At 35.8% G+C, this 23,202-nt stretch overlaps 1 protein-coding gene across 2 annotated transcripts in view; it reads left to right on the top strand.

The window, feature by feature from the left end:
* Positions 1–23,202, top strand: part of LOC140751658 (protein O-mannosyl-transferase TMTC1) — a 159,853-nt gene that overhangs the window by 46,909 nt on the left and 89,742 nt on the right. For both annotated transcript variants that reach the window (XM_073085632.1, XM_073085633.1), the window contains one exon: positions 18,769–19,135. In XM_073085632.1, coding sequence (XP_072941733.1) covers positions 18,798–19,135 — 338 coding nt within the window. In that variant the 5' untranslated portion in view covers positions 18,769–18,797. The remainder of the gene's footprint in view (positions 1–18,768; positions 19,136–23,202) is intronic.

A 23,202-nucleotide genomic window follows, 5' to 3' on the forward strand; every position in this document is an offset into this window, starting at 1 on the left:
TGCCTCTAGATCCATTAAAAAAAATATGCGTAATAGAAATTTATTATCACGTGCTTAAACGGTGAAGGAACACATCATGAAGAAACCTGCATACCTGAGAGATTTAAAAAAATATCTCAAATGTAAGTGAAGTCTACCAATACGCACTTGGCCAGCGCGGTAGACTATAGCCTAATCCTTCTCATTCTGAGAGGATGCCCGTGCCAGCACTGCGACAATAACGGGTTGATGATGAGATTAGAGTATGTAGTCCACCTGATGACGTCATTGCCGCCCATGGACATCTGTAATTAACTAAATACATACAGAACAGAGGTGCTACCAAAAGTCGGTCATAGATGCGTTGCGATTCCTAAGATGGTTGCCTCATTTGCAAGTTAGCGGACTTCCAGACTCTTACACGAAATGCAAATACACGAAATACACGAAATGCAAGAATCGCGTTACGCTAGATGTAGGTGAGGTAGTGGTTCCGCCTCGGTCCACCTCGTTCGTCGATACTCATTCTACCTTTTATAGGTTTTCTACTTTTATAGGTAGGCAGTGATAGTTTAGTAATTTAATATGGGCCTCTCAATCTTGGAGGTTGAATCTCAGGCACGTGCCTCTGATAATTTAAAATGTATGCGTACTTAATATTAATTTCACTTATCACTTGCTATAAAAGTAACATCTTTCCACATATTTCCATTAAGAATTTTATAGCGGATCTTAAATACGGAACTAAGAAATACAAAAGAACAGTTGGTATAAAAATGTAAATGTTAAATATGTAGTTGTCTTTCCAAATCCAATTGTGGAGTGACATTTTCAGTTTAAATTTCGGATGAAGTCGGTTTGTTTGCTTTCAATCTGGTTATAACATTGAGTTCTTTTCCTTTGACTTGTGATGGAGTGAGCTTTTAGCAAGCAATCATTTTATCTTTTTTTGTATACAAAAGTACTTGTGGTATGGCGTCAGAGGTCTGAAATCGGAATTCTTGAGTAAGATGATATGATATGATTGAATTGACCTAAAAATATAGACTGTAGCAAAAATATAATGAATTAAAATAACTGTCTTAACTGCGCATGTCGGCATTATTCCGCGTAAATTACAGCATGACAGCCATCAGCCGGCTGACAGAATTGTCAGCTGTTTAAGTCAATTCATGGCTTCCTTCAACTTAGTACTTAGGGATACTAGTCCACCTGTGGCTGAATTCAGGTTAGAATCGAATCCTATCTGATGTCCATGGGCGGCAGTAGCCATTACCATCAGGTGGTGCCGTTCACCGTTTGTTTACTACTTTAATAGTTCAAGTATTCGTATCATAACTGTCCAAACATCCACTGCAAAATTTATATGTGCGGAATGCAGTTCAAAGAATATCCTTGATTTATGTGAGCGGGTTATTAAGACATCCGAGGCACCATAAATCATAGCTGGACCGAATTTGTGGCAGTGCAAAGCCACAGGTTAAGCTGTGTGAGGTCATTTAATATCTTCAGTGGAATCCGCTTACCATTGCCACTATTTACTATAAAAGCGACTATTACGCACTTTAACTGGCTGGCTGCAATCTTTCTAAGTTCTTAAACGTAGAGTTTTGGGTTCGATTACCGGCCAGAAAAAAATCTACATGATAATTTAGATTTTCCTGTAATAGCATTGTGAGCGTCTACAGCAACTATGGCACAAGGTTAATTCGAGTGTGTGGCTATGAGTATAGAAAATCCTATTGTGATTATTCTAGGTGCCACGATTGGTCTTGGATCTTTTTTTGATTGGTTCAAGAAAGTGCTGGTGACCAACCTGTTTGACTTGTTTTTAAAACGACTTTAAGGTCTTAGACAAAGTTTGAGTGGTACCCAATGGTAATAATAAGAAACGATGGCTTAGAATACCCGCCATAGTACAAAGAGCGCATGTTTAGCTCATAGCGGCTATCCAATATATTCCTGATAACATTTAACGATGCTTAACTATCTGTATTTCTTATACAGATTTACATTTTAAATGAACACTGAACCGACTGTATTTTTCGTACTTTTACCTCTTTGGTAGGTAATGGTAGAAAAGATTAGATAAAGTGAATAAAATGCATCTACTGTCTAAATATCATATACATAGTAGTAATAGTAGAATTAAAATGTGTAGGTATATAATCCCATTTTCGCCTTTAGGCCCGGATCTACAAGCCCCATATTAAAGAGCCCGAGATTTAAAAAACAGCCTATCGTTACTTCAAAGGCATTTATAATGACCATTCAACCATTTAGCTGTCCGTCGCAAGCTTCTCCTGGGCTGAAATATCTCGCGCCGATATCTCGAAATGATGTGTCTAGACTATTTTTACGATGGCATTTTTATACAGAACCTCACAAAAACTCAAGTGGAGATCCCTCACATAAGTCCAATGTGAAAAGGTAACTGATAGACTGTTTATTGCTTAAAATGGAACGGTACATGTCAATCGCTACAGATAATGAAGAAATATTTCTGGAGTGATAGTTTTTTAAAACGCCTTTTATTGAAGGCCTCATTGTATCTGTCTTAAAGTTTTACATTATTTTTCATCTTGTTCCTGTACGGATGATGAAAATTGCACTTTGCAAAAATGTTGCTGAGAATATATCCAAAATATTGCCGGAGATACTCTCTTGCTGCAGGGCTTTGTGTGGTAGCAATATAGCTCGCTAGATATTGGTTGCAAACTATTATATCAATATTGCCGGGCTGTGATATTGCGGCAATATAAAAGTAGTCCGTTAGAGCTTATTTAAATTAATAATAATTATGATATTATGTATGGTTAGTTATCGTGAATATAGGTAGGTATTTTTTTATTTTTGTACGAAGCGTGGTAATAAACACTAGTTAGTGGTAATAATTACATATTTCGTTTTTTTTGAAGACATGGAAGTCTGTGGGTGAAGGTACGTAAAGGTTTATTCTGCAACAATTTATTTTTAAAATACTATCATAAAAGCCAAAAGGCTTTTCGTGTTGTCCCCAAAGTAAACATAATAGCGATTCCTCAAACGTCGGACCCTAAAATAAAAAGCTCGGCCAACTTAACCTCAAATTAAAGTCTGAACATTTGGAGATAAGGCCCATTTGAGAGCCGCAACTTAAAGCTATCCCCATAAAGCTCACTTATCTACGGAAGAAACTCGGATACACGGGTTTCGTTTTGGTTCGCACTCAGGAAGCTATAACTGGAGAGTTATGGGCGTGGAGGTGTGGTCTTTTGTTCACCAAAGTATGACACGTTCGGCTTATATCGTCGGGGACGTGTGAACTGATGTCTAGAACATTTTTACCAGCGAACGATATTGTGTTTCGACCGTGTGTATCATTCTTTGGCGTGCCTGACAATCATAGTAAGTAGACATTCTATTACAAATATAACATTTGCCTTTATTTATTTGGTTTTATAGCAGTTGGACTCCAACTGATCAACGAAGAGTCTACAATTTCGAAAAAAATACAGAAAATATTTCTTGACACAAACATTACATGATCACCTATAAGAAGCATATGGTCGTAAAAGAAAACGAATAAACTCATATTTTCAGTTGGTAAAATTGATTCTGACTTTTTATGTAGGTGTTACTCTGACAAACAGATACATCAACTTGATAATACTATAGATATATTAGACAATGTACGCCAAAAGACGCAAGTTAAACAGCTGATGCAGATACGAATCTGCCTACAGCTCTCTATTATAATTACTTCTCCGGCCAAGTTATATCGAATGGGCAAATAGTATTGACAGCTGGATATGATTTAACTACAAATTGATTCTACAGTTCAATAGTGGTTATTACTGACGTATAATTGTTTGCCGTTTGTTGAATATAAAGGAGTAATTACGGTGTATTAAGTCAATATTCATGATGAGTATGGGTGATTTTAATAAAAGTAATGGAATAACATGAAAATAAACAAGCTGTCTATTTCCTGTGTCATGCGTGTAATTTCAACAGTTTGATATGTGTCTGACTGTGAATCTCACCCGGAACCGATCTGCCATATGGCTCGTCAACGTGAGACCAACAGGGTAAATGTTTGAATTGATCGTGGTTGGCCTAATCCGAAAGTATAATAAGATTATTATGAGATCATGATGCTTAATACAGCATGTTATACCTTTAAAATGAATTTATTGGAACCAAAAATACAACTCTTCAAAATACCAAAACGGACGGACAGATAGGTGGTTAAGTATCGATTACTAGATTCGAAGGTGGTAGAACCCTTTGTGGTTCGACTCCGGCGGCATCAACGTCACACCTATTACTGCCTCATAACAGCAGCGTCAGGCGCTGCTGTGTTCTGGTTTAATCGGTGTATTAAGGGAGCCATACTTTTCCGAGGCGTTCTAGCCTAGTCCTCAAGGGTAGCGGTGCATCAGTGGCCGTACTCAAGTAGGAATATCTAATGCTATCTGGGGTTGATTACAGATGTCCATGGGCGGCAGTAGCCACTTACCATCAGGTAGACTACATGCTCGTCTGCTACTCCTATATTATATAAAAAAGATTATTACGGAAGCCTAAAAACGCTGTCAAAATCACAATATCCGCAACATTTAAGGTCTAATCGAGCTATTACCAGGCGTTGCGGTCAGTCGCTTGCCTCAGTAATTTGCTGGTAACATTGACGGGAAATAGAGGGATTAGTGACCCTCTTAACATGTACGATAGGGCGTTATGGTGGAATAAACAATTACAATTTGTGTTGATACAAAAACGAATAAGGACTTGAAGAGTTTTGTTTACTGATGATTCTTCCAAAGCATAGTAGTGATAGCCTATTGGTGGAAACTCAGCCTCGATCGTGGAAGTCCGAGGTTCCAATCCCAGGCCGCACATCTGATTATTTCAAAGTTATGTGCATATTAGAATTTATTAGTATTTGCTTTAACGGTGAAGGAAAACATCGTGAGGAAACCTGAGAGATCTTAAAAAGCCAGCGCGGTGGACTTTGGCTTAATTCTTCTCATTCTGAGACGAGACCCGTAGCCAATAGTGGGACAGTAATTGGTTGACATCGATTCTTCTAGGCGTGGTTCGACTGCCGAGGCATCACAATATTATCTTTCCTATTACAGAGACAATCTTATAGATTATCTTGCGTCTAGGGGACTTGAAGTTGTATGTACGGACTACTATGTACTGCTGCATGTACTAAACGTCCGCGTTGTTCCTTTGGACGCTCGGTGCTAGGGCCATAAGAAACGTTAGTATTATATTTACATCCCGGCAACGTCAGACGGCGCTGTGTTAACGCGAGTCACGTCCGAGAGGGAGGACCCATCTCGGTGATGTCCCTCATGATGAGTGTGCAGAACACACACACGACTTCTCGTGTCCTAATGACTGGTGTTTGACTTCCTCGAACCTCCGTGGGCTCATGGGAAATCACTTGGAAAACCATACTCTTCTATGCTATGTCAATTCCACAATTTAGAGAAATCCAACGACGCCTCATCTATAGCAATCCGTCAAGAATGTCAAAGAATAAGACATAAACACCTACATACGCTCAAAGACATTTTTCTCTGCAGGTAAAAACAGAGAAACAAATACATAAATGGGAGAGAAAATATCGAGTGAGTTTAGAAATAGGGCCTCCTATCCGCCCGTTGCAAATTGTAACGGTAATGAATAATTGGATTAGCGTCAGAAAATTCAATAGCAAATGTTTGCGAGCCCTGTTAAATCCTATACACGGCCGTATTTTCATAAATAAGCGAACAGTTCGAGCGGGGCTTGTTTGTTTAATAAGTTAAAATTAATTTCTATTTTTGTGGACGCTGTCTGCGGCTTCATTTGTCTGTTTCGAATTGAATAGCCGCCATGACTGAAATTACCTTGTGTTTGTTCGTGAATAATGAACCAATGGACAAAAGCGTATGAGAATGTTGTTTTAAAGTCGCTTTTATTGAAATTCTGCTTTTGTGAAAGATAATAAAAATGAGATGTTGTTTGAAAATGACAGGATGAAGAAGATGATTTTAGGGTTCATTTTGATAATTATGATCCGTCATCGTTACTATCAACGTATTGCTGGGCACAGATCTCGTTACGAAATGTGTACAATTTGTGTTAGGTATGTGTATCATTTCTAAAGTAACAATGAAGGTAGAGCACAAAGTAAGTAGGACGGTAGTACATGTCATCATATCAAAAAGTGGGTCCGATCGGCCATCTGAAAAAAACAAGCAAAAACATTTTGTTTGCCCACCCTATGAAATGTGCCGCCCTGGGCGTGAATATAATTTCGCCGCCCAGGAAATAGATCGAGGATAAGAAATTAATATTTGGATGTAACATCTATAAACAGTTTAATTTTGTTTTTATAATATTGTTAGATAATAAAATATATTAGGTTAATACTAAGTAATGAGATTACATTGAGTGTACACATTACACAATTTGATTTGATTTATGTCTCAATTAGATGGGAAAGAAACTACGCAAGAATCTCCGTAGCAATATGTTTTAACATAATTGCGTTCAATGGCCCATTAATGTGTGATTTATGAATATTAAGTATAATATGAATATTATATTAGATCATAATTTTATTTTAAGCCGATGTAAGTAATACATTTAATATTCATTCGATGCTTCTCTACTCTTCCATAATGGAAGAGTAGAGAAGCACCAAACTTTTTTTTGTAATAAAGGAGTAGCAGACGAGCATGCAGTTCACCTGATTACTGGATAGTGGCAACTACTACTCAAGCTGGAATGCTTTGGAAATGTATGCCGGAGTGGAACCACAGAAGCTGCTACCTTCAAACTTTTAATGTTACCTAATGTCAAACAAACAATCCACTTCTGTTCCACTGCGCTGCTGAACGCGTTTGCTGAAAATACAACAAATTTTAAGAACTTTAATTTCGCATACGCACATAACTTTGAAATTATATTTTCACTTTGCATGGAAACAACCACCAAGTTATTACCGTCTCTATAAATGAAGTACGAAGTATTTAGACACGTCCAATATTTCATTTATCACTGGCCAAGTGTTAATAGCATTTAAATAACCCGGGCTTAGCCCGTCAAAGGTGGAAAGTCAAGTCGACGCTTATTTATTCCAAAATATTTATAAATGTGGCCTTATACGGCGATTTAGGTATGAATTAATTATATAACCCAAAATCTTATTTGGAAATATGGTATCTGGTTTCGAGTGATATTTTTATATAAGATTCTATTACTGACACACGGAAAGTCAGAAGACTTTATATTATATAGATCAATTAGACAGAAGTTCTTTATAAAATGTAGATCTCATTTAAAGAGATATTTACACCGATCCAAAGTTCAAGCTAAACTCGAGGACAGAAGCATTTTGAACATCTCGCTGGAATTAGCTTTATTTCACCCTTTCAGTCAGAACACGGCAGGGGTATAGTCAAGTAGAGCAATGAGTAGATCGAACAAAAATATTAGAATTTTGCTTTTACTCTTTTACTTTACATACAATGATTTGTAAGATTTTAAGTGAAATTATATAGAATTATTTGAAAAATTTAAGTCGTAGTGACCATATACATTTTCTCGCCTCTTATAGACAAGCGGGGAAAACCGATTCGTGGTTATACGGCGCACTAATCAACCTAATGTTCAAGTCAATTATTACAGCGAAACAAATAAAACAATTCACTGACTAGCAATATAGTGGCATCAGAGTCTCCAGACAGACGTCAAAAAGTTTTACCACCACTAAAACATTGACATGAACCCATCTAGCTAGTTTACTGATCAGTGGTCGCCACAAGTGTCATATAACTCGGGTGTCCACCGTTTTACGAGGGACATGGATATAATGGTATCGCAGACACATTATGTCGTTTATGGGTTTAACGCCCGGATAGATGATTGTATCATTATGATGGTACTTATGTGACTAAATGGCTTTGCGTAAAAGATTTTTCTTGGATACGGCACAAATACTCAATTACATGAATATTTTTAAGAATTACGTAGAGTTTCGTATACCACATATATAATGTATATTTTCTAAATTACATTCCTGTAGTAGTCTCGGAATATTGATCAGGCCAGGTGGACCGAATAAAGTTTTATATAGCAATAGGCCATTGCTCGGCAAACTTTTGGCAAAACGGGCCACATAGTAGCGACAAGAGGTAGTAACTGACCGTATTATATCGTATTCGAAAGTATAAAGTCATCAAGAATCAATCAAATAGCCTCTTTAATTGAAGGGACACTATGAAGGTCTGCGGGCCGTATAGTGAGGTTCTAAGGAGATCCGCGGTCCGGAAAGACAGGATCGCGGCCCACGTGCGGCCCGCGGGCCTCTGGCTGCCTATGTGGTAGTTCTAAAACTACTTTATCTTCAATCACTTCAAGAAATATGCAAGCATGTCAGTGCCAGAGTTTCTAATCGACGAAATGTATAAAAGGTAACAACACTTGCGGCACCCACTGTTTACTATTCAAGAAAACCAATTACTTTCAGTCTTTGAAACAAGCAGCTTCAAGACAGTCACATCACCAGCAAACAAAGCGTTGCAACTGCATTCAGTGCATTTAAACAAAGATTTATCAGAAAAAATGCGGAAGGAACAGTGATGGGTATTGTCCGCGGACCACAATGTCTGTCAGGAACATCCTGCCTGTTAGGAATAGGTACGTTATTAACTGTTTTCCATTTTGTTACTATATTCTGTTACAGTTGCTTCTCAGTATTGTATAAGATGTTCGTTGGTGACTTAAATAAAAAATGATTATGAAGATACTTAAATAAAAAATGATTTGAAATAAACAGTGTGACGTGGTCCGCTCCGCATGGCAGAACGGTCACTATACCAGTCTGATACACGCTGGGTTGCGGGTTCGATCTTCGATCGGACATATATAGGTGTTTGTCTATTCGTCTCTATGCGTTCATACTGTCCAGGACACCCGTGACACGAATTTTGAATTGCATCTATGTAATGCCTTCGAGTTAGATCATGTAAGATCGGACGATTAGACGGACATGATGGAATTATAAGGGTTCTATTATTACCATTTTGGCTACGTAACTCTGGCAATAAGTGTTGTAGATACTTGTATTTTCTTTTCATTGAAATCGATACAAACTACGATTTGTAAATCTTCATAAATACGATCTTTTAGACTGATGCTTTAACAAAAGTAGGCACAACATATACAGCCCATATACGAGTATCAGTAAAGTAGTAAATGTGGGTCATAGAATATTTAAGGGGAGGTCCGTTAGCGGTCAGTTTGAGCTCCGACCGCCAAATATTTTGATTGCGGTCATACGGAACGGGGTAACTTAAATGAGTAATTTTATGAAGGTTTAGTAGCTATGTTGAATAAAAGTAATGTGGTAGTTTTAAGCATGAGTTTATCTTACCTTCGAAATAAAATGAGATTGATGAAGGTGGTTCGACTCCGGCGGCACCACCGCCACACCTATTTCTACCTAATAACATCAGTGTTAGGCGCTGCTGTGTTCCGTTTTGAAGGGTCTGGTAAGGGAGACAGACTTTTCCGAAGCGTTCCAGCTTAGTCCTCAAGGGTAGCGGCGCATCTGTGGTCAACCGATAGGAATATCTTATCCTATCTGGGGTTGATTACAGATGTCCATGGGCGGCAGTAACCATTTACCACTAGGTGGACTGCATGCTCGTCTGCTACTCCTATATTAAAAATAAAAATATTTTTAAATGATTTCATGGCACTAAGCAACTAGCAAAAGCACTAAAATAGTGCATGAATCCATTTGAGTGCTTTTGCCGTTTTATAGCATTTTCTGCTTGGACGTATTAGGTATTTTTTGGTTAGATCATTGAGATGACCATTATTTTTATATTTTAACGCTTCCTTTGTAGTTAATGTTTCATAAAACATATAAGGTTTATGTATCTTTTATATTCTATCTAAAGTCGGCCATAGATGACTTTCTTCACCCGAGGACTGAGTTCGAATGCTTCGTTTAAATATCTCTCTTATCATACTTTTCGATCTAAAACAAAGCAGCGCTGTTATTAGGCAGAAGTATGACGGTGGTGTTTCTGGAATCAAACTTCATACCATCATTATATCACACATTTTTAACTTTAAATCTTACTTTTTTTTACTTTATTTATATTATAATAAATATCCCCGCACTTTATTTACAGGATGCTTCACTTAATTTACTGCTGTAGTCCAACATGTTTATTGCCGTCATAAAATTAATGAGTCTCGTTTGATGGAGCGAGTTCATGATTTCATCGAGGCTTTGGGTAAATATTCGCAAATTGATCTCCATAATATTATATTATGTTTACATAAACAGGTATGTAATTTGTAATACATAGTTGTGATTATGAATTTATATGTGGTACAGTCGGATCGTGGACGAGCGAAATATAGGCGATAAATAGATTTTTAATTTTTTTGCTGATGTTCCATTTTTTCATTGTAATTATATTGTTGTGTTACGTTTATTCGATTCATATCCAGATTCTTGATAAAGCAATGTGCTATATACTATGTACAATAATAATATTTCTATAACAAGTTACGTTGTGATTCCTATGGAAAGCAGATCATAATTTTACATTAAGATGTTTTGTGTAGTTATTTGAAATTCATAAATGACAAATTTTGGAACGATACAATATTTTTGAATATGGAACTCTTCGCATATCAATCCAGCACGGTAATAATTTGACTATCAGTCTTTAACATATCTTTAGTAAAGTTGCCCCGTTTAATCGCTTATGTTTAGCCGATAGCTATACAACAGGTGCCTGTTACCGTTATTTTTAATTAGGTGCACGTAATGAAGAAGCTTCGTATTCAGCTCTTGTTAATAATTAATTCTGCTCGCATAAACATCTGATGTAAGCGGTTCTAAGCTCACATTTAAATTAGTGAATTACGCTCCCTACGTATTATATTTGCCTATTAGCCCTTTTCTCATCTACACCTATGCTTATTCGTGCTTATTTATCACGGTTCAATACTTGTGATAATATATGTTTGATGTTACTAGTTTGAATGAGGGTGTTTTATAAAGAAGATTTTAGTTCAGTGCCTACATCGAATTTCGTTTCTCCGTACTTCACACGTACACAGCAATAACTTTATTTATCGCATGTTCTGAAGAGAAATTATTTTGATCAAAATAATTATTAATTTACCTAATATTATATTTACGTCTGAATTGATTCATCATCTCGTGTGTGGTGATGAATATATACATAGAGTATATACACAAATATGCCGAAAAGTAGTGCCCAAAAATGTGCTAAAATTAGTAGATATTTTCTTCATTTCATTCAAATGAAAAGAAAATTTAACTCGTCATAATTTATTCTTCAGCGATATTGAGTTCATTAGTTCGTCGTCGTTTTGCATCTGTTTCTTTGCCTTTGGAAGTTTTGGAATATCAAACATAACTTATGAATATGACATATAATAAAATATTTTTAAAAATATTTTTTTGTTCTTAAATCTTATATGTGAAATTCTCGTGTCACAATGTTAGTTACCGTACGCCTCTGACACAGCTTAACCGATTTTCACCAAATTTTACAGACATATTCAGTAGGTCTGAGAATCGGCTACTATCTATTTTTCATACCCTAAGTGAAAAGGATTGTTCATCCTTAACATTTTTTTATTTATATGGCAACACAACGTTTGCCGGGTCAGCTAGTAATGTGTAAATATCTCGTTTCATCGCGTTTTCATCGTTTCGGCATATAAATATATCGTATGACATAAACGCAATCAGCCAACTTGTTCAGAAGTTTCACGATTACAACAGACCGACGATTGTATAATTCTTATGAAGATACGTAAACAAATATAAAAGCGCTCCGAATTTATACGAATCAGCATTTAGCTTTATCTGAAGAGAATTAAGATAAGCGTGGCTTTCGAACAGATGATGAATGGCGGAATATGCGGGTCATTGCGGGCATCGTACTTGTTAAGCACTACTTGTGCCGCCCAGCTTCGCTCATCTCATCATTAGAAATAGGCCTAGTTAGATACGTGTAAGATTCTTCTCATTTTCTCACGCCCGTAAAGGCTTTCCCTCGCAACATTAGGAATTTTCTCAAATTATTTTTATTTTCTTATATGTGTGAAGGCCACGCTTTCTAATGAAAAAATGTACGAATTTGAGCCCTATCTGATGTTGCTAGTGATCACTATGACAGACGACGAAAATTGGTGGTAGTGGCCGACTATCGTCAGCGATCGGCGATAATACTGAATCGCCCGCGATGGCCTGTTTTGTATATTAGCTCCCTCATATGATGTATCAAAATGACAAAATGTATTTATTATCAAAATAAATGATGAATATGATACAAAAATATAAGTAACATAATAAGATAAATTTTATTATGGATTAGTATATTGCACCAAAAGAATCAATCTAATCTGTCATATCTTTCTACCTAATAACAGCAGTGTTAGGCGCTGCTGTGTTCCGGTTTGAAGGGTGTGGTAAGAGAGACAGACTTTCTCGAGGCGTTCCAGCTTAGTCCTCAGGGATAGCGGCGCATCTGTGGCCGACCTCAGGTAGGAATATCTAATCCTATCTGGGGTTGATTACAGGTGTCCATGGGCGGCAGTAGCCACTTACCATCAGGTGGACTGCATGCTCGTCTGCTACTCTTTATATTAAAAAAAAATATATATTATTAAAAAAAAAAAAATCTTACCTTCCTTACTACACTCCAAAAACGGGATAAACAGCAAGTTTTTCACAGCTACTGTAACACAGAAATAAAAGTCAGAGTGATACCATCGTATTATATACAAAAAGAGTTTACATAAATAGCGAACAATAACTGCGAAAGGTTAGCCATTTCCAAATATATACACAAAACATTTATTATTCCAGTTCAAAGTCTATTGTATCAAACCACTTATAAATACTAGGTCATAGATACAAGCTACTAAAAGCTTCAGGCAAGTTTAGTGCTTAATGCTATTAGCTGGGAACAAAAGGAACCATTTGCATAAAATATTAAGGTTCGAGAGATTAAAGGGCGAAACGACCTCTCGAGTAAAGAGACCTCATTCTTATTACATTGTCTCGGATTTTTATTATTAACTCCAAATATTATTTTCTAATAGTTAAAGTGTTAAGATGTTAGAAAGTTTTTTAGCTGTAGCTCAAACTTATAATATTTTTGAGCTAATCACTTTAACGCTCTACAGAGGGCTATCCTATACTAGGATTTTCCTGTGTCGTGTGTACCATTTGTTGTCATCGTCAATACTGTCCCAGTGCTGGGCGTGGGTTAATAATAGACGATAATAACGCTTTATGAGTTCGTACTAAATCCATCGCTTGTTTGTTAAGAGTAATACAAAAAAGTGTTATCTAGGATTGTTAAAGTTCCAAAATTAAGCGTTAATTAACGTCACCATGCAAAAATCTCGGGTAATAGGCAATTATACCAAACTTAAAAAACTCTGATACTGGGTCAACGTCCAATTTCGACGAAACAGCTGCCGACGAGCCTATTTTCTGATAGACGCAATCGATTAAGGCCGGTGACGAAATCTGAGTTTTAACTGAATTTCTGGCTTGAAAATTCACGATCTCTATTTCTGGCCTTCCAAAACTCCTGCCTACATTTCTGTTGGATTTCTCGAAGTTTTTAATAAAGCGTCGTTTAATAAAAATTCGGGTGTGTACTAATTTTTCTCGCTGGATTTAGAGCTGAGCGTTTGACCTATTCAAAAATTCAGAAATGTGTGAATGGAAATGTTTTCGGGAATTTAATGAATAGCTTTGAACATACCTATGTATTTTCTGAATAGGTACCTGTCCGTAAATTATGGATACAAAAACTTTTTTTTATAATAATTATTGAAGTAGCAAACGAGCATGCAGTCCACCTAAGGGTAGGATTACTCCCGATCATGGACTTCTGTAACCGACACCAAACAGAACAGGGGTTCGTCCTGAAGGTGATTACATATACGTTGCCACTGAGGACTAAGATCGTTATCTCATATTTAGTCAGCATCCACAACTTTCCACTGAAACGCAAGAAATCCTTCACCCTAGAAATGGGGCTAGCTACATATAAATTTACTAGCTGACCCGGCAAACGTTGCGTTGCCATGTAAATAAAAAAATGTTAAGGGTGAACAACCCTTATCACTTAGGGGTATGAAAAATAGATAGTAGCCGATTCTCAGACCTACTGAATATGCATATAAAATATGGTGAAAATCGGAAAAGCCGTTTCGGAGGAGTACGGTAACTAACATTGTGACACGAGAATTTTATATATAAGATTAACATCCAAGCCTTTCACCTCTTATTTGGCCCTCCTACATAACTTTAAAGGATTCTTCCTTAAGTTATCTTCGTTATATAAGGAGTTCTTGCGTAAACTACCTTTGACTTTTGCGAGTTTACTGTTTAGCAACTTACGCTGCTTCCAATTTCATACTTTCGATAACTTTGTGGAAAAGTTTTATTTATTCTTGTAATATTTAAGCTTTCTCACAAAATCTTTCGCGGATCTGCATTGATAATTTTATTTTCTTGTAAAAATATAACTTCAAGTGAATCCCGATCTTCGGTTGCGACGGTGTAATTATTATAATTTTTAATATAATAGGATGTTATTTGTAAAAATACGAGCAACTAACAAGAAAAGAGGGCTAACTTGGATGGTCTACTGTGTCTGTCCCTTAGCACACCTCTTCGACTAGAACATAGAAACAATTAGTACTCCTATCTAGTACTATCATTCGAGGTTTTGTACTTACGAGTACTTCTAATATTTTATATCTAAAAACATTTATTTGATATATATAACCATATAACAAAACGTTAAAACGATATATAACGTAACTGTTTGACGTAACGGTACAGACTATATAAAATAGCGAGCGCAGTTGAGTGCCATTGCAGAGATGAGCTCGTGTAAATTATTTGCACAGATTTTAGTTTCGTTTATTTTCTGAAAAATACAGTAACGTTTGAAATCCACAGTCTGCTTAGGGTTCTCGAGTCTTGCAGTTAATGCAGTGCGCAAATATGAGGTTTGTTAATTTTGTTGATTGTTATGTGACTGGTAATGTTATTCTTTGTTTACTTGGGGAATGACTGGGTAGTCTATGTACAGTAATTATTTTAATTTATTAAATACTTATGATGTATGTTAAGAAGTTTTGTATTTGATATAAAGTGTTATTAAAACTTTGCGATTACTCACAATGTGGGAGATGAAAAAAATTAAGATATTTAATTATTTATGACTATAATACAGTAGGTAACTATTTCGATTTAAGGAATACTTAACATTTATGTTAAGTTTCATTTATGTTGTATGTACAGAGTTTTTTATGTGGTTTATAGTAGTGGTTATGTCTATGCTTACCCGAAATGTCAGAAAATGTGATGTGATTAAAATTCAAATTTTCTCGTTTCTAATTATGAATGAAGATTTTAAATGTATATTTATATGTATTACTCAACTCTCCTCTTTATTTTATTTTAAATTAGATTTTCGTTTAATGACACAAAATTCAAACACACAAATTCCTCTTAGCTTACAAGGACAGAATAGTGGAAAATATCCTCTTTTGCCAGGTAAGATAGACTGGTGTGACAAGTGGAATATTAATCGTTATTCATTAGACGCATCTACCTACATGAAAGGTGTTTACTAATTTATTCCTCACTCGTCGTTGATGGGATATTACCTTCATTCCACAAACCGAGTTGAGGCCCTAATCTAAATAACTATTTTTCAATATAGCCCGCAATATCGGATGTTATGAATTTTCGTCTAGCGCACCTCGTACGTGGGGAAAATATATTATTTTTTGGGAGAAAAAATGTACGGGCACAAGTCGACGCGCACTAAATATAAATATCTTGGATTCGCCGTCAAATGTACCGTGAACGATGTTACGTGATCGTTATGGAAATATGAATTTATTGTTTATTGTAATAGTATATTATAATATCCGTGAAGTCGGTTTGATCGATTATTTAACGTATTTGAGGTTAGAAGTTACTGGTAATAAATAGGGGCAACAGAACTAACTGAGGATAATATACACTGCGTATACTCATTCGTAGTCTCGTTGCAATTCGCTGTGCAATTGGCCGTCGACCCTATGCCTCTTCAGCTTCCTGGCTCTCTGGTTGTGTAAGAAAAAATATTGTAATAGGTTTATTCTTCTCCCATAGGTTTATTTAACATAGAAATAGACATTCAATTCTATTTAATTACCATTACCATTACCAAATATCCATTTTACAGTAAAGCAAGTCTAGGAATATCTCATTTAAAAGGTAATGAAGTTATTTTTTATTTATATAAGTCCAGTATATAGAAGCTTATATAGTAGTGCATTGACCGATTAAGATGGTTTATATAACATACTCTTCTATGTACATTCTATTTATTCAGAAGCAGGTCAAATGAGAAGAGGCAGAGTTTCTTAACCACTAGGCTATCACTGCCATATAAAACAATACAAGGACTCAATGTCAAAATCCGTTCAGCCAGTTGGGCTGCAGAGCGTGCCAAAGAATGAACCATATCTATATCATAGACATGCGTTCAAAAAAATTTACCTTCTGCAATAGGGTAAAAGCCATTATAATGTCATGACTAAAAATCATAATTACATTTATAATTGAACTTATAATATTTAATTGAAATTACACATTGTGTCCAAAAAGACAAGCTTCACATTAATCCCTGCCCAATCTTGTTTATAAGCTACTATGAACAGTACAATGCAACAGTGAACAAGTCGATTGAGATTGTGAATGTGATTGTTATTGCTCCACTCGAGACCATCACTCGGCGATCGGCTCGCTCGAACGGAATGAACAATGTTTGCAAGACCGTGTGTACTTTCTCTACAACAACTTTAGACTTGTTTTCTTAGAATGTATATTCAAGGAATTTATGTTGCTCGGTGCTCCAAGTCTTCCTGCGATTCGAGACATGAAATATTTTAGAATGTCGTTTCAATGCTATGCACGTATTGTTAAAGTTTTAGTAATAGCTTGCTATTAGAATGGAAGACTGAAATTACTATATAATTAGTTTTACGCTGGATTATGGCAATTAAAAAATCTTTTAAGATTGTTAACACTAAAAAAACATACGTATTGCTCGCTTGTAGAGTATTAACTTCGTCTATGTATCTGTTAATTGCTTTCAATGGCGACCGGCTTAGCGGAGCGGTCACCATATCGGTCTGACGTGCAAAAGGTTTAATTCCCGGCCAGACTGAATCTGAATGATGAATTTGGATATCTGTTCTAGGTGTTTGTGTATTGATCTGATTGTCCATGGTACCCAGGATACAGGGAATCCTAGTGTGGAGCTGTGTGTTTAGGAAGCGTCTTAATGGCTAAGTTACTGTACTATTCATGATCTTGACGTAACTTGAACCTTACGTAGAACACAATAAAGTTCAAACTTATGTACTGGAGTTGTCATGTGAGTAGTTGGAACGCTAGTAACGGTATCTTAAGTAACTATATAGAAACATTCACTAAACAATTGTTTACTCAATCGTAAAACTTGTATGCTCGAAGGAGCGCCTATTAGCCGCGTCAACTTGACCTATAAACCTGATGCTTGCTCGAGCAACGCGCACTGGATGTTACTATAAATTGTTATTGCTACACAAACTACGTTTATGTAGTTACATGTATACTGATTACATAACATAGGAAAAATGTAGGAAAATAAGAGCGTTAGGTTACACAATATACGACTTTTGAGCCGATTTCTCGTGTTTGTCATGTATACTTATCTTTTTTTATACATCAAACCAGCTGAATAAATTGCTTATTATTTTCTTCACATTAGTTAGAAACCTATGTGATTCTTTTTCTATGTCTATTATATAGAGAAACTACTATTTTCATGTTTCTTTTGACATGAATATTTTGAAATGAACCTTATGAAGTGAACTCGTAATGGAGCTCCACGTTAAAAAGTTAAAAAGAAGAAGAAGTAAAATTTAATAGAATTTCAATATCTACTTTTTATCAAGTAGCCTGTCTATTAAAGTCTAAATTCATTTATAAAAAGGACAAAAACGATAAATTGTGGTTGATAATCTACATATAATTTACATTATAAGAAAACAATAAAAGCTAAATATTTAACTTATGTATCAACATTTAAATTCAACTCTAAGAAACAGAAAAGCCACAAACTCCATCTTGATTAGAAGTTGACAGAAACTCTACTAAGCAATTGTTTACCCAATCGTAAAGCTTAGCGTTTGCTCGAAGGAGCGCCTATTAGCCGCGTCAACTTGACCTATAAACCTGTAAATGCTCGGGCAATTGCGACTAAGTTAACGTTAACGTTATAACTGGGGTCGTATTGCATGCAAACTTGGTTCACGAATGTGTTTAAGGATAATCACATGGCAAAATAAAGCATATTGATGTAGTAAATGAAGACTGATCAGTTATATTAACAACATGAGTTTCATATTATTTTTTGGTCATTTCATTTCTGTTTACAGAATGATCAAGTTATGTTTATAGTATAACATAAATATATTTCACTGGGGACGTTTAATCTTACTCTGAAGATCCCCTATTAACTTAAAGCACGATACTTATCATACTTGTTAGTGATTTCTTACTTACTTAAAGTTGAGAAATCATAGATTATTTGGTGCTTGTATACCATAAAAAGAGATAAAAGACACATATGTATTATTGAGATATTAATTTTACCAATTATTTCCTTGTTACAGTTACGCTGCTTCGTCAACCCATCAAACAAATGTGCAGATTTAGAAATGTGACGATCAAAACGCCACGAACGAGCCCGAAGATGAAGCGTCGGTCGCTACCCACCGTCCGCGAAGAACAAGCCAGTGTGTCGAAGTGTAACAGTGATATCGCGATATACGTGATGGTGACGGCAACCGCAGTGTTAAGTTACGTGAATAGTTTGAATGGCGAGTTCGTGCATGACGACATCCCGGCGATCGTGACGAACGGTGACGTCATCGGGTCGAACTCGATCAAGCAGCTGTTTCTGGATGACTTCTGGGGAACGCCGATGGCTGATGCCAACAGCCATAAGTCGTACAGGCCGCTCACTACGCTGTCGTTTAGGTGAGTTTTAGTTGTAAGTTGTACTTATATCTAAGAATTTGAGCTTGAAGTATTGGAAGGATATTTGACGCATGAAACTACATAACGTGTATACTCGTGAAGCCAAACCTATAAAATATAAAGATACAAAAATAAATAGATAAAAGGGACAGAGAGAGAAGTAAGAAAAAAAAGAAAGAGAAGACAACAATAAAATAATGATATCTGTTATTCAATAAAAACTAGAACAGAATAAAACTGACCTACATTTAGAAACTCACAATAATATTCTATTCTAATCTGTCTCAATCATGAAATTATTAGAAACGACAATTACAATTACGACAATTGTATTTGTCGTTCCTAATAATTTCGACAATTACGACAAAGTAGGAATAACGTAATATAATCGTCATAATAACGCCTTATCTTGCTATTTTAAGTATACCGTCTGGTAATTAAAATCAACCTTCAAAAATATTTTCTCTAGAAGGAAATAAAGTCAATTAAGGGTATTTTCAGCTGTAATAGGAGAATATTTGTTTATTCAGTGATTCTTTAGCTTTCTTGTTAAAATGCACCCTACAATGGGATTAAGCATATTTCCCCGCTATTGTTGTTGTCACAATGGCCCATTAAAATCAACGCAATACAAATCTTGGTCATAATAACCCCGGAGCAGTTGAAATCTTAATTTTTAATCAAGTCTACAGCGACGAAACGTTTAATTTGGTTTCAAATACCAAACCTACTCAGTAAATATAATACAGCGGGTGGGGGGTTAAAGCCTGTATCTTTTAACTGACTGGGAGGGTATTTTTTTTATAATAATATAGGAGTAGCAGACGAGCATGCAGCCCACCTGATGGTAAGTGGCTACTGCCGCCCATGGACATCTGTAATCAACCCCAGATAGGATTAGATATTTCTATCTGATGTCGGCCACAGATGCGCCGATACCACTGAGGACTAAGCTGGAACGCCTCGGAAAAGTATGTCTCACTTATCACACCTTTCAAAACGGAACACAGCAGCGTCTAGCACTGCTGTTATTAGGCAAAAATAGGTGTGGTGGGAGTCGAACCACAAAGGGTTCTACCACCTTCAAATAATGAGTTCGGAGTGTATGTAAAATAATGGATGTGTTATTCTTTGGCATGATTTTAACCTACAGTGTTGTTGGATTTACCTAAATTATGGGAGCTTATTTTTAGGCAGTCAGTTTTTTTGTTTTAGTAATAATCCTCTAGTAGCTAAGTCCGGTACGGGTACTATAAATATTTATAGGCAATTAATTAAATACATAGCTGACGTAATAAGCACATTACTGTTACAAAACTTGCAAATAAACAAAAGCAAGTAAAAACGTCTGCTATTAATGACGTTATTTTACACCGAAAAGCAATCAACATATTAATTTATAACACTGTTGAACACTTAATTTTAATATAGCTCCAAAATTATCATTTTAAATTTATGAAAACTGCAGGATCTGCTAATAAATATGAGCAACGCATGGCGTCGGCGATTGTTGACGTTATCTTCCACCAAAAACGCAGTTCGCATATTTATAGCGCCATTCACCAGTGTATTAACGTCACGCATACATCGCTAAATAAGAGATAAATTATTTAAATTTATGAAAAACACCTGCAGGACGCTTAATAAATAATGTTAACGCATGACGTCAGCGCTCGCTGGCGTTATCTTTCCTCGAATTTGCGAAACGCATATTTATAACGCCATGAGCCACTAAATTTGAAAATATTGCCATATTAAAACCAACAATGAATGGGTTGCGTTGATAAAATTTAGAAATATGAGTTTTACATGCGGTTGCGGCGTTGCGGTCGTCACCAGAACGTAAAATTATAATTTAATTTAACAATTAATATTATAACGTTAATTATTCATTAATATTTACGTATCATATGTTAATTTGTCGGCGGTTACTCATATTAATCATGCTGTATAATGTGTGCATCGTCTATATTTTATTAACGTTTAATTGATAAATGTGGTCATAACTCGGTGACACTGATATATTCAATATTTGATTTATTCCTGTATCTTTACATTTATATATATTTTGCTCCTCTATATATCCATACAAAATCTACTTGTCTTAATTTTAAAGGAGAGCAAACAGTAAACATGGTAAGTGATAACTACCATGAAAGAACACCTGTAATGAACTTCAGATAGAATTGGAATTCTTCTTCTCATGTAGCAATCGTATTAAATAAACAGCCATAAAATACATTTTATATAAAAGAAACAAATTTATTTGTCATATCCATACGATACGATACAATATTCTGTGAAAAATCAGTATCTGTTGATCAGATCTTCATAGACCTGATATAACCACTTATTTCCCAATACAAATTACACATTGTTACGCGGTAACAACGTAACATCGCTAACGCGGTATAACAATACAGAGGTGGTTTTAGTGGCATTGTTCCGCACACAAAGCCGCGTAGTTGCGCGCCCCGTAGTAATTATGAGGCGGCCTTGTAACACCCGATGATGCGATATCATCTGAATGTGTATGTAGGGTTATTAGTTTGTATGAAAATTAACGAATGTGAATTCTATCGATAGTGAAATTAAAAAAATATATAATAACGTAAGAAGCATTAGTGTCATATAGGTACAAGCAAGCTTTCGTTAACTTGTTACATATTTCCCGTATCTTTATCTTTAATTTTGCGGCAGAAGCCATATTTTATATATTGTAAAATTTATGCTTCAATACTGCATATAAATTTATTTAATACTAGTAAAGAAGCTTCTAAGGCTTCCCCGTTTAAACGGTATATTGTAGACCGTTTACAATTTTATAGTTTCTTATAAATATAAATAATTACACGAAAAAACAACATATTTAATATTTCAGACATATTTTACAAGTATAAAGATATGATCTTCATAGAGCTGATATAGCCACTTATTTCCCAATACAAATTACACATTGTTACGCGGTAACAACGTAACATCGCTAACGCTGTATAACAATACGGAGGTGGTATTAGTGGCATTGTTCCGCACACAAAGCCCCGCAGTCATTATGAGGCGGCCTTGTAACACCCGATGATGTGATATCATCTATATGTGTATGTAGGTTTATTAGTTTACATTATAATCGATGATAAAATTTACAGAGCAATCTGTATAGTAAAATACTCATAGGTAGGCTTGCCTTAATTGGTCATTAAACAAGTATCTTCACATACGAATCTGCATTCGGGGAGTATGTTGGAATGTGTTTCAGACTTTCTCTATATGGGACACACGACATATTTTTAAAACCTTTAAGTGGTTTGGGCTAAAGGGTGTAAAGAATGAGACATACTTACTTACATATTACATGTTATGTTAACATACATGGCAAACAAACCTTTCGAGTCGGTTAAAACTAAGCTCTCCTAATAATAAAATTGGCCAAGTGCAAGTCGAACTCGCACATGGAGGGTTCCGTACCACCAACATTTTCATATTTTTTTTTTTATTTTTAGTATTTTATACTACAGCAGCCACTGAATTAAACACATTGTGAAAATTTGAGCTGTCAGGTAGACAGCCCAAATTTTCACTTTACTGAAATTAGCTGAAATTTTCAATTTACGGTTCAATAGATAAAGCGAAAAACGTCGAGTAATAGCGGTTTCTTGTATGGCGACCCCCATTTATTTTCAACTTTAATTTATATTTAGTATTTGTTGTAATAGCGGCCACCATTATGCATCCTCTGTAAAAAAAAATCATGTGTATACCTATTACGGTTTCTGAGATAGAGCCCTGTGACAGACGGACAGACGGACAGACAGCGAAGTTTTAGTAATAGGGTTCCGTTTTTACCCTTTGGGTACGGAACCCTAAAAATGACGCTTACAAACACTGTAAAACTATTCGCAAATTGAAACAACAATGAACTTACAAGTTTGTCCCGAGAATATGAAAACAAACACGAAACAGCAAATCGGATTATGGGGGAGGGCTCACAAAAACCAATAGCTACCAGGGGCATGTAATCTTATTAGGTCCGTAGGTAAACTGTGACCCTTTAAAACTTAAACTTCCAA

Source organism: Epargyreus clarus, unplaced genomic scaffold (assembly GCF_041222505.1).
Source record: "Epargyreus clarus isolate Ecla_fem2 unplaced genomic scaffold, WU_Ecla_fem_2.2 ptg000023l, whole genome shotgun sequence".
NCBI lineage: Eukaryota > Metazoa > Arthropoda > Insecta > Lepidoptera > Hesperiidae > Epargyreus > Epargyreus clarus.